Source organism: Cibotium barometz, chromosome 26, assembly GCF_041138505.1.
Source record: "Cibotium barometz isolate CiBa-2024 chromosome 26, ASM4113850v1, whole genome shotgun sequence".
NCBI classification, from domain to species: Eukaryota; Viridiplantae; Streptophyta; class Polypodiopsida; order Cyatheales; family Cibotiaceae; genus Cibotium; species Cibotium barometz.
In genome coordinates, this window is record NC_141071.1 from 28,990,131 (window position 1) to 29,002,227 (window position 12,097).

Below are 12,097 nucleotides of genomic sequence, written 5' to 3' on the forward strand. Positions count from 1 at the left end.
TTCACCCTTTCCTACAACCTTACTCTACCACATTACCTATAGCCTATCCACATTATTACCTATAATATACCTTACAATCCTATCTCTACGCTCTAACCTATATACCCTACCCTATCCCCTACCCTATCACTCTAGGCTTCATATTAAAACAACCTTAGCCTATAGCCTACCCATATGATTGTTAACAAATCTATACAATATTATTGTTACGTTAGTCTCTCTAAACACTTCTTATCTAACAACAACCTTATGGATTTTTTAAGATTCATATAATAACAACCTTAGGGATTTTTAAAGATATAAAATTCTCTAAATAAACATCAAGGAATACACCTTGCTATTGCCTACACACACCAATACCATGCACCAACCTTAGATTCATATAAAAACAACCTTAGGGATTCAAACAATAACAACCTTAGGGATTTTTTAAGAAATTCTCTAAATAAACATCGAGGAATACACCTTGCCATTACCAACACTCAACACTACCATGCAACCCTTTCTTGTAAGACCCCTACACATGGCAACATGCACTTACCTCGTCTAATCATAAGGAGACCGGAAGAGACCACACACTACCACATGGCTTCTCTTCGTTTCTTTATTAGACGTAGGATATTTTTACGCTTTTTTAGACTCTCTCTCTCTCTCTCTCTCTCTCTCGATATATTGCATACATTTTTTTAAAGAGATTCTTCTCTTGTTAAAATAACATCCAATAAAAGTCATAAGTATTTGACCAAAAGGCCCAAGACTTTGATGAAGGTTCAAGAAGTTCTTATATGTATATTGCCATGATTACTTACACCATTATAAAGATGAAGGTTTTCAAGATTGTGCGATAAAGGTGAAGGTTTTCAAGATTATGTGAAGGTCATGATGCCATAGGCTTCCTATAGCTGGTGTGAGTCTAAGCTAGTAACGGGTCCATTTATATCATCCTAATGTGCAAGGATCTCTGTTGGCCAAGCTTTTGCTCGTCCAATGGTTAGGTGGGAGTTTGTGTGTAAATGGCCTAAGGTCTTTTACACATATTCCACTAGTCATAGGATTTGATCAAAGAAGGTGGAGGGGGGGGGGGCACAAGTTACTCGTGTGAAATGGATAGGCATGATATGAGCAACCATTGGTGTGCATTTGGGAAGATAATGGTAGCTTCGTTTATCTTTCTAAATTTGCATGACTAATTCCTAGTTGATGAGAGGACTCCTCTCCTGTCTTTACAAGATAGCATCATTTGGGGTAGCCAAGAAGGTTTGAATCCATAACCTTGGGCATATCAACCGAACACCTTAACGACTGTGCTATCATCTCTTTTGACTTTCGGAGAATCGAACCAGGGTTTTGGGAAGAGAAGGGCGCCACCTTAACCATTTTTTTTTCTTTTTCTTTTTGAGAACATGTGACGAGCTAAAATGTACTGTAGAGCTTGAGACATAGGAACTTGGAACTTGGAAGTGTCAGGTGTGACCTGGTATAAAAGCGGTCGACCAATCAAAGGTGCGAGTGAAGCAAAGGAGAAATGCAGGACCGACACGTAGGATGGTGGCCCCTATTCTCTCTCGCTCCTTTTGTTGGGCGCATAGACGCTACGACGGTCGTGAGAGGGAAGAAGTCGGACTTGGCTCTCTTCTCCTCCGCGTATATAAGCTCTTGCAAGCAGGAGGGCGAAGCAGATCAGGCGTTTTTTTTTCGGCTATGGGAGCTCAAGGTGGTTTTGGGCGCATCCTGCTTCTTGGCTTCTGCGCGGCGGGCATCTTCTCCGCCTACGTTACCCAAGGCGTCCTGCAAGAAACTCTGTAAGATCCCATTTTTTCTTTCTCCCCTGCAAACCTTCGCAATTGTGTTTTTTCCCCAATCATGAGGATTCCTCTAATTATGAAATCTGACCTAATTGGCATTCACGATGGCCTCTTGCAGTTCCACGAAGAAATTTGGTCCACATGGGCACCGTTTCCAGCACCTGCCTTTTCTAAACTTCGCACAGAACGTTGTGTGCTTTTTCTGGTCCTTACTCAGTAAGTGTTTTTCTCTGTCCTTGCAAGTACTTCATTTTTGCATTTTTCTGAGTCCCCCTCAGCAGGGTGTCTGTCACTAGCATCAGTATGCAGAAACTAAAGCCCATGAAACACAAACAAGGGAATGGAGACACAGGAGGGGCTCTGACCTTCCCAAGGGAGATCCTCGAAAGCAAGTCTATTCACAAGCTCAAGCATGATCCCTAGGCATCCTTTACCCCTCTATATAGTTTTCCACCTAGCTTGGGCTTACCTCGCAATCATTGAGCCTTGATCACAAGACTCGTATCAAGCTTTTCCGCAAATGGTATGCCTACTATATACCACTACATAATCCTTCCACCTAGTTGGATACTGGCCTATGTAACAGGTTTGGCCCAGAAGATCTTGATAATGCACTTACTCAGAAGCAAACAGATGCAATTAAAGATAAAGTTGGGGTGCATGCGCTTGTGTGCTTTGTGTGCAGCGGCAACCTTTAGCCTAGTTAGCTTGGATTAAGAGCTTGAGAGATTAACACTAAGAACAATGAAAAGTAAAGTGTAATGATAGTCCAAAGATATCAAAAGGTCTAAAAGCTACAATAGTCCTAGAGCACATGCCTTTTATAGTCCCAAGGCCCATGTGCCCTAATCCCTGATGTAAATGATCCTAAGCCCATGTGCATGGGCCCATCCCATGTGCATATGCATCCTAAAAAACACTTTGTTACAACAGCTTTGGGGACTAAAAGATGGGCCAGTCTCCTGTTTGGGTGTTCTTTTATTTTGAATTTGGATACAATGCTTTGGGGAAGTACATCATCCTTGTGCTGAGATTTGAAGTTGCACACACTTAACCAATACCATTAACTGGCATTGGCCTTCGATGTAGAGGCTAATTGTTCCTTGCTCTCTCCCGACAAACATGAGTTGTTACTTCACAAAGCAGGCCCACTTCCAAAAAGTAACAGATCTTCAAGGTCTTCAACCCAATACACACTTTTTGCTTTGTCTTCGGGTTGCACCCCAGCTGCACACACACCTGGTACAAACCTGGCCATACCATTGTGCAGGTTGTGACAGAGATGTGCAACTGCGCTGTTAGCTGTATAGGTGCCCTGATGACCGTAAGCCCCCCAAGTTCAATGGGAAGTCAGTCAGCAATTGGGCTAGGGAGATGACTACCATACTGGAGGATACTTCTTTTCCCTTCTTTACTCGAAATAGTTGATAACCCTGCCTAGGGTTATGAAGACCCATCCTAGGTCCTAGCCACCATGTCTTGAACCTTTTCCTTAGTTCCCCCAACACCCCTTTGTAGTGACTACACCTCCCTTAGTGATGTAACCCTTCTTGGTTTCTCTTTTACAACCCCCTAGGTGCCAACATGTCCTTGTTATTCCATAGTTCTAATAAGACAGCTCCAATGCAGAGGCAAAGCTTCCCTCTCAAATGTGGGGACGCTCACGGTGGTCTGTACCTCACCTTCTTTGGTGCTATCCTCATCAACTCCAATTCAAGTGTTCACCTCCCAAGTTTGCAGATGTATAGCTCCCTTTTCATGTGTGGGCATGTGAACAGGTTCGTGGATGGCTTGAAGGCATCTTCGGCCCCATAGTCTATCTGATGCAGTTCATACAGCATTTCAACATTTCTGTTTGCTTTGCCTGAGTGCCGGTATTGGAGCACAACAATTTAGTGTGGGAACGCTGCCGGGGTGATGGCAATTGGGAACTTGATGGAGACAAGACACTTTCAGAATGCCATTCACAAAGACGCTCGGAGTGCACCGGTTGCTCCACCTCCTACTTGTGGTCGTCCTCTACAAGTCACAAGTGGTGGGCAGGGATTGAGTTAGAGTTTGGAATCCCTTAAGAGGTATAGCTAATTGAGTAGAAACTTCCCGTAGGGGAAAAAGCAGCCATCATCTCATCCGTGGGCACGAGGAAGGCTTGAAAGCTTGGAAGTTCCCAAAAGTAACTTTCTTGTGATTCTACAGGCTGATCCTAATCAGGGAGGAAAGACAGCATACACGGGATGCTAGAATATAAAAAACTGCAGGAATCCCAAGCCATGATACCAAATGTAGATCTGCTGGTGCTATGACAGTGCTAACATAGAAAAGCGTACAGTGGAAGACTTGCAGAAGCACAATCATACACAAGTAATATCTAACGTGTATAAACTGTGAGAGCCCAAGCCCAAATATACAACAGACAAATACAAATGGCTGTTTCAAAGTTACAAAAGATCAACACTCATACAGAATCCCAACTTCACTTCTTTTCCTCAAATGCTGCCTCCTCGTGTGTCTCCAACTCCAAGTGCACATAGGTGAGGACCCGGCTCCTTGATTGCTGGAATAGAAGCTTACGGACTAGGAGAGGATGCCAAAAATGAACTAGAGCACCCACACCGAAAGTATTGCTTTTACAACTCTACAGCAAAGTGATGCTGAATAAGCGGGCTAAGGGTCAATACATAGGTATTTGTAGGTTGGAATCTCTGACCATTCGAATTGGGGCTGCTGGGATGCTAGCGTGGGCTGTTCAATTGCTCATGCACTGTTGTGGTCTGGTGATTAGCTGGAAGGGACCTTATTAAACCTTAACATTATTGTTGTGCTTACCCTGTTTGGCACCCTTCGTTGGCTGCCCAATTTGGCCTGCCCGTCCTGGTCAGTTCGACCTGTCCACCACAATGCTGCCCACACTGCTGTTGGCGCCCAGCCTGTCCACATGATGCAGATGGTCACAACCAAAGCCCCGAAACCATGGATATCGGGACCATGGTTGTCACGGTATGAAAATACGATACCGTACGATACGATACCGTACGGGAATTTTTGGTACGATATGAAATTTTCGGATACCGTACGATAAAATACGGTTTTTATTTTTTACACTTACAACCTATGGAGCTTCAAGCTTGAATGTGAGGGAAGGTTGGGAGGAGAGGAGTCTACAATGCTTGAGGAACCAGAACATGGATATGTGTCTCTCCCGGTTGGATCTCCCGATTGTCTCCAAAAAAGAACCTGGATAGGTAATGCAATACCAAAGGTCTCCCAGTGTAGCGTTTATGACTAAGGGACCGTCCTTGCACAAATACGGGGAGTGCATCTAGGGTGATAAGTTTAGGGACTCCTCTCTAGATCAAAATGGGCATGTCCAAATCTTCTCCCTCGTACATAACTTGAGAATCTAATTGTCTAGCCTACCTATACCAGGGATCCCCAAGTGATGTAGCAAGATTCTCTAATCCTACCAATCAAGTGTACACTACCAGTCTACCTCGCCAGATTTTTTAGGTCTCTCAACAACCCCATATGGAATACTGAGTGGACACAAAAGTTGCGAAGTATTGCGAGCATTTGGAATCTTCGTAAAGCAGGGTTTCTATATTTTTTTAAAGCATTTGGATTATTATTTTTTTTCAAGGAAAAATAAATTTTTGGGGGAGGGGGGGGGGGGGGGGGAAACACGAACCGCATGATACCGTACTGTACGAACCGTACCGTACGAACCCATTCGTACCGGTACGAGAAACAACTATGATCGGGACCACATCAACTCAAAGGAGATGGCAAGGGAACCAAAAGGGGATCAATGACATGGTTCATTATTAGATGGAAGGTGAGATTCAGCTTCTTTATAGTCCTCCTGCCTTGACAGAGAGCGAGGTTACAGCCTTTCAAGAGAGGCGCATAGAGAAAATTCAGCAATGTTTGGCATCCATCATGTGGCATATATACGTCACTGTACACTCGTGTTTCGATTTTATCTTTTGTTATGATAGCTCTAAGGAATGCAATAGGCATCCTTCATGCTTTACAGATTGTGTATGCTCTGGCCTTCAGCATGCTTAAATAAAGCTCTCTCTCTCTCTCTCTATATATATATATATATATGTGTGTGTGTGTGTGTGTGTGCGCACGAGGCGTGCACGCGCACGCTCGCGTATGCGCAGGGTGCATGCCCGTGTGCACCCCCGCATAAGCACGTCTCCAAATTTGAAGTTGATATAAAATTTGTGTGAAAATAATCTCACAGTGGCAACATTTTTCTCTCAACATGGATCAGTGATTGCAATTTGGACAAAAAGGAGTAAGCACCAAGAGCACCAAGCTCCTTTGTGGTTGTACTGGAGCCCCAGTATTTCTAATTCGATTGGACCAGCATGTGGCATCCAGGCATTGAAGTACATCAGCTATCCTGCTCAGGTATTCCAAAATGACAGATTTCGACACCAAAATTACACGCACTTTTGCAATCATGCACACACCAACGAAAGAAGTTTTAAGGTTCTAAAACCTGTCCAAATTATATATATATATATATATACAGCATCCTTAATGATGTCAAGGAGGTAGGGGACACATCGTGCTTCATGAGAGCTGTAATAGGCCGACTCTTGGGAATGGAGCTTGTAAGCTACTTAAAGTACATCTTGGCATCAGTTATGGAATCCATAATTGCTGATTAGTTTTAACTCTTTTGGACTGCTTACTACAATTTTATGTTTTCTAGGATTATTCTCATTAAACATTTCTTTTTCTTTTTCTTTCTATTTTTCCTGCTGATTAGTTTTAACACTCTTTTGGACTGCTTACAAGTCTAGGGTACAATTTTATGTTTTCTAGGATTATTCTCATTAAATGGCTTTTTCTTTCTATTTTTCCTGCCAAATTAGATTTACAGTGACTAAGTGAACAATAGTTCTGCAGGTGCTTGTGAAGTCTTCCAAGATGATTCCAGGTGTTTTTTGAACTCATAGTTATACCTCTACATGTAACAAGTCTTTACCTCAATGATGCCATGCCCCATGCATTTTCAAGCTAAATGTGAATAATAAATCTTTGTGAATGCCTCAGTGATGTTGATGGGGACAATCATATACGGAGTCCGATATACCTTGCCAGAGTACATTTGCACCTTCCTTGTTGCCGGAGGAGTTTCAACTTTTGCTTTGTTTAAGGTAAACATGGTACAGCTGTCATGTGTCTGTGCATGCACATGCACGTGTTTGTGTGCATGGGTGTTGTATGTTGGTACATGCCCACATGCATAGTCATGCTAGCTTCCATGATGAGCATACAGGTTATATCTTTGTAAATGAAAGTTTCATGGGCAACATTGTGCAATGGTGATGTACAGAGCAGGGCAAAGACGATAGCAAGCCCAAACGCACCTTGGGGTTATAGCTTATGCTTCCTCAACTTGACCATGGATGGTTTCACCAATGCTACACAGGATTCCATTTCTGCAAAGTAAGTTTTACATGGATGCAAATTGTGCTATGATCGATAATGTATATACAGGCAGCTTTCTCCACTACATACCTTTTCCATTAGGTAGAATTGTTCATAAAAACACTTAGTATTTTTCAATTGTTCTTAACATCACTTGGTATTTCTCAATTTGTTCTTGAAATCACTTGGTATTTTTCAACTGAATTTAACCAATGGATAAGGGCTTCTAATTGTGATGGAAAACTGTTTCTGTATCAAGGTATCCTAAAACAAATGCTTGGCACATCATGCTGGGGATGAACTTATGGGGTTCGATCTTTTCCTTTCTCTACATGTTTGCATGGAGTGGAGGTGGTGGCTATGAAGCAGTCAGATTCTGCAAAGAACATCCTGATGCCACATGGGACATCATCATTTTTTGTTTGTGTGGGGCGGTGGGCCAAAATTTCATTTTTCTCACCATCAGCAAGTTCGGGTCTTTGGCCACAACTACGATCACTACCACCCGAAAGTTCATGAGCATTCTAGTCTCTTCATTGTGGAGCGGGAGCCCTTTGTCACCCCAGCAGTGGACTGGTGTCATGATGGTATTTGCCGGGCTCTCAGTCCAAATTTTTCTGAAGTGGAAACGCAAGAGCAAGCAGAGTGTGGACAAAATTCGGAAAAGTTGAGGTATTTTTAGATGGTATAAAATGAAATATGAGGGCTTACACACACCATTCAGTGTGGCATCCCTATTCATTCACTGTATCTTATGGTCAAAGAAGACATGAATTGTTGAGCAAGAAGGGTAACCTTCTTCAAGAGCAGATCCCAGTTGTGATCATATTTCTAACACAACGGCATTACTCCTAAAAAAAAACAGGCAAACACATTGTTGTAAACAAGCTTGGTACCTTGACTCAAGTAAGTGTAGAAGATGAATGAGTGTGGAGATGGTCCTGAGATCCACTTGATTAGATGAATGAGTGGAGAGGATCCTTGATTATTGGGACAAGCTTGGGGACCCAGATTCAGAGGCCTAACTTTTCCTCTCAAGTCATGGGTGGCTTATCAATAACAATGTGTCTGGCTGATTTTGAATTAGAGAAGCGAATTTTGTAGGGTTTTTATTCATCTTTTTATGATTTAATGCAAAAGAGATGTCTTTGCTTGAAATGAATTAGGGTGGTGAGGGGGGAAAAGTTTGTGTGCATTGCTTACTTCTGTGTGTGACCCTGGCATGAAATTGAACGCCCTTTCCAACTAAATGAAGATGGAATGATAGAGAGGGAGGGATTGCAGGGAGTGTAAATTGTGGAGTTGCTTCAAAGGATTTATTCCCACTGTAATTATATACCATGTCACCATTGGGAAACGTATTTTTTGTTGTATGGCCTGGCCGCAACAAGACGTTTATGTTCTTAACACTTTGTGTTGTAGTTAAGACACACTAGGCTCTAGCAAGCAAATATTTTGAGCTTCCTTCAATCAAATCCAAAGATGATTAAAGCATGAATTGTATTAATGCCCATTTTGGTGTTGATGGACTTTCTCAACCAAGCAATCTCTAAACCTGTCAACAAAAGAAGAAGAAATTGAATTCCTTAAAAAGTGCATATACTTTCCTTGAAAATCATATATGTTCTCATTTTAAATCTAGTATTTTTTTTAAAAAAAAAACACAGGCAAGGCTGCTTGTCAAAAATCATCTATGAGCCTAAGCATATCATGGGATTTATGGGATTGAATGATGAGCTCTAGTGTGAGGGACATGGAGACAAATTGCTTTAAAGATTGATGACCTTACCAAGAAGTGTGTTGAAATTGTCATGGCACTAGAAAAGTACTTGCAAATTATGGGTCTCTAAAGAGATTGTGGGCCTTACATCTATGTACATTAGAAGAGTTTTGGGATCTTCTTTGGTTCCTCTAACAAAATCAAGGTAGGATGCTACTCAAGTAGCTTATGATAATTATTACCAAGTTCACCTTCTCAGCACTTACTGTCCACACCTAAGAGATCTCAAGATATATCTTGATATCACTTTTGATTTTTCAATTTAAAAATTAAGGTTCCACCACATAGTTCCTTTGACACATTACAAACATTCTTACTCTTATTTCCTTAATAATAATAAATCTCAAGATTTACAACTTTCTTACCATAGACTCTTCTTTGCTAAAAGAAAACATCATTACTTCAAATCTCATTGGAGAAGAAGTATACTATTTATTCAAAAGATTTCATAAGTCAATGTTTTTAATAATCCACCTTCATTGATAAAGTATGTTCCAATGGGTAAGAACGGGGAACTATTTACTTACAGTCAAAATATGCCTTCCCTTATATGTTCCAATGTCAAAATATGCCTTCCCTTATATAAATGTTGGGAGGAACAAAATGAAGCTAGCTTTTATAATGATCACTCAAAATATTGCAAAGAGAGAGAAAGTGTGTTCCAATGGGTAAGAATGGGGGACTATTTTCTTATTGTCAAAATATGCCTTCCCTTATATACATATTGGAGTAACAAAATGAAGCTAAGTTTTATAATGATCACTCAAGAGATAGAGAAATAGTTCAATTCATATGAAGGACACTGTTAAAAATAAAGATAAAATGACTTTTTAAAAGAGATAAAGAAACAAAGAAATTATTCAATAATGAGATGTTAAAGATTTGACGGGAAGTGAGTTGAAAAGAGGACCTAAAGCCACAAGGTTATTGATATTTTATTTCTTTCTAGAGTTATTGATAGTTTCTAATTAACACCATGTATTCTAGGCAAAAATATAATGGTTACAAGGGTCACTTATTTTACAATGTTGTCTTATAAGCTCTTAGAGCATTCTTAAGAGCAAACTATGTATCGCTTTGAAGCAAAAATGTGATGTGAGTGTTATTCAAGAGAATCATGTCAGTGCAATGGAGATGTAAGGTGTATGTGACAAAGTTGGTATGACTATTTGGAGTTCTCTAGCTCTATAAAAGAGCTATAATGTCTAAAAAGATTATTAGAAGACTTTCTCTTCCTAAACCTATCCTTGTGTGAATTTTTCCTTAATACTAATGTGATATATTTTTCATTCACAAGCATATACAAATTTCAATGCAAAAGAACATTTTTTTGACACCATGAGAATCTACAAGCCTATGGTGAAGTTTCATGGCTTTACACCTTAAGAGTGTAAGGTAAAGTTGGATGCAAGTTTTTTTGTTTTTAAAAGTAAAAAGATGGAGATGGTGGGTATCACTATAATGAGCAAAACACATGAGAAAAATGGTAAAGAAGATAGACAGGGTGGGTCACTATAATGAACAAAGCACATGAAGATGAGAAAATTGTTTAAAGGAGAGGATTTCTTCAACATTTGATCAGAAGATAGAGAGGCTGGTTATCATTATAGTGAACAAAGCACATGAAGGTGAGAAAAGTGTTAAAGAAGAGGATTGATTCAACATCCAATCAAAATATAATATCTGGTGGTTTGGAGCCTTTTAGGTGATTAATTTAGTAGTTTTAGCACAATAGTCTTATTATAATATAATCTCTTTTATATTAGAGGTACTTGAAGTTTTGTATAGTAGCTTTCTTTTTGTAGGCTTAGGGAAACCAGTAAGGTATTGGTTTAGATAGTCAATAGCATTTACTATCTCAAGTCAACATAAATGGAATAAGCTTGTGGTAGGAGGAGTGGGAGATGAGGCTTTGTTTTGATTTTCAACTAGACCGATATAGCATCTACTATGACTGAGGGAAAGCCATAAGGTATTGGTTTAGATATTCAATAGCATCTACTATCTCAAGTCAACATAAATGGAATAAGCTTGTGGTAGGAGGAGTGGGGGATGAGGCTTAGTGGAATGGCACATTTGTGGAGACTTGAAGACCTTAGAATGCATGTACAATGTTCTTCAAGGTGCAAAATCCAAGACTCCTTGTATATTTTGCATAGAGAGGACAACACTTTATCATGGTAGGATCATAGTCTGGAAAAGGGCTTGTGATAGAGACAAAAAGGATACCAATTGGAGTCTAATCCTAGATATACCTTTAGAAAGGGTTCTATTGGATATCAATGCTCTACCCTTATATTGTATTAACCAGACCGACTAGCTCATGTTTGAACCACCCCCATTATGTGAAGCCGCTCAAGTGCCCATCATCCATGTATTCACATGGGAAGGTGGCCTAGGAGGCCAGATGGTTTAAAGACTGTTTGGATTAGATTCAGCACACTACTAAATAGGCTACATGCTACACATAATAGTTCACACATGGAAGTAGGGACTCAAGTTGATGAGGTAAGTGAACCTAAACCATTCTCTTTTCTACGTCAAATTGTATTTTAATGCTCTTGGGGACACCTTGTCCTAACATTGTGGGTCACCCAAACACGGCCTAAGATGAGCTTGGATAGTTGTGGAGGTGGGGATACTACATAGCAGTGTTTAGTTTATCTTTATGGGCCGAGTCTACACCACTGTGGATAGGTGGTGCCAAAAAATTACCATGAACTTACATGGTCATGTCATGGCTGATACTAAGTAGTCTTTTGATGTCCTTTATGTGCTAGAAATCAAGAGGAAACTATTGTCTATTGTGGCCATAATTGAGCGTGACTTAAGGATTCTCAGAACATTCCTGAGTACCCAATGGGGAGTCTGTCCTGCATGAACGATGCCAAATGCCCAGCCATGGGGAGAAACATGTACTATTTCTTTAGTTTCTAGCAATGGTGATACTAAGAAAATGTTTGATTTTCTTATATCTGTCTTTGAATTCTAGGACCCTGGCTTCCTTGGCCAACAGAAGGAGATGGGAAATCCTTGAGCTGGTGCCCAAATCCCTGACATTCGA

General features: G+C 40.5%; 1 protein-coding gene across 1 annotated transcript; it reads left to right on the forward strand.

Moving 5' to 3' along the window:
* Nucleotides 1-1,600: 1,600 nt before the first annotated feature.
* UTR3 (UDP-galactose transporter 3) lies at nucleotides 1,601-8,411 on the forward strand. The gene is made up of 7 exons (XM_086820485.1): nucleotides 1,601-1,802; nucleotides 1,924-2,021; nucleotides 6,085-6,224; nucleotides 6,729-6,759; nucleotides 6,876-6,979; nucleotides 7,159-7,271; nucleotides 7,513-8,411. Exons 1-7 carry the CDS (start codon nucleotides 1,702-1,704, stop codon nucleotides 7,922-7,924), a joined length of 999 nt encoding a protein of 332 aa, XP_086676611.1. The 5' UTR covers nucleotides 1,601-1,701; the 3' UTR covers nucleotides 7,925-8,411.
* The last annotated feature ends 3,686 nt before the right edge of the window (nucleotides 8,412-12,097 follow it).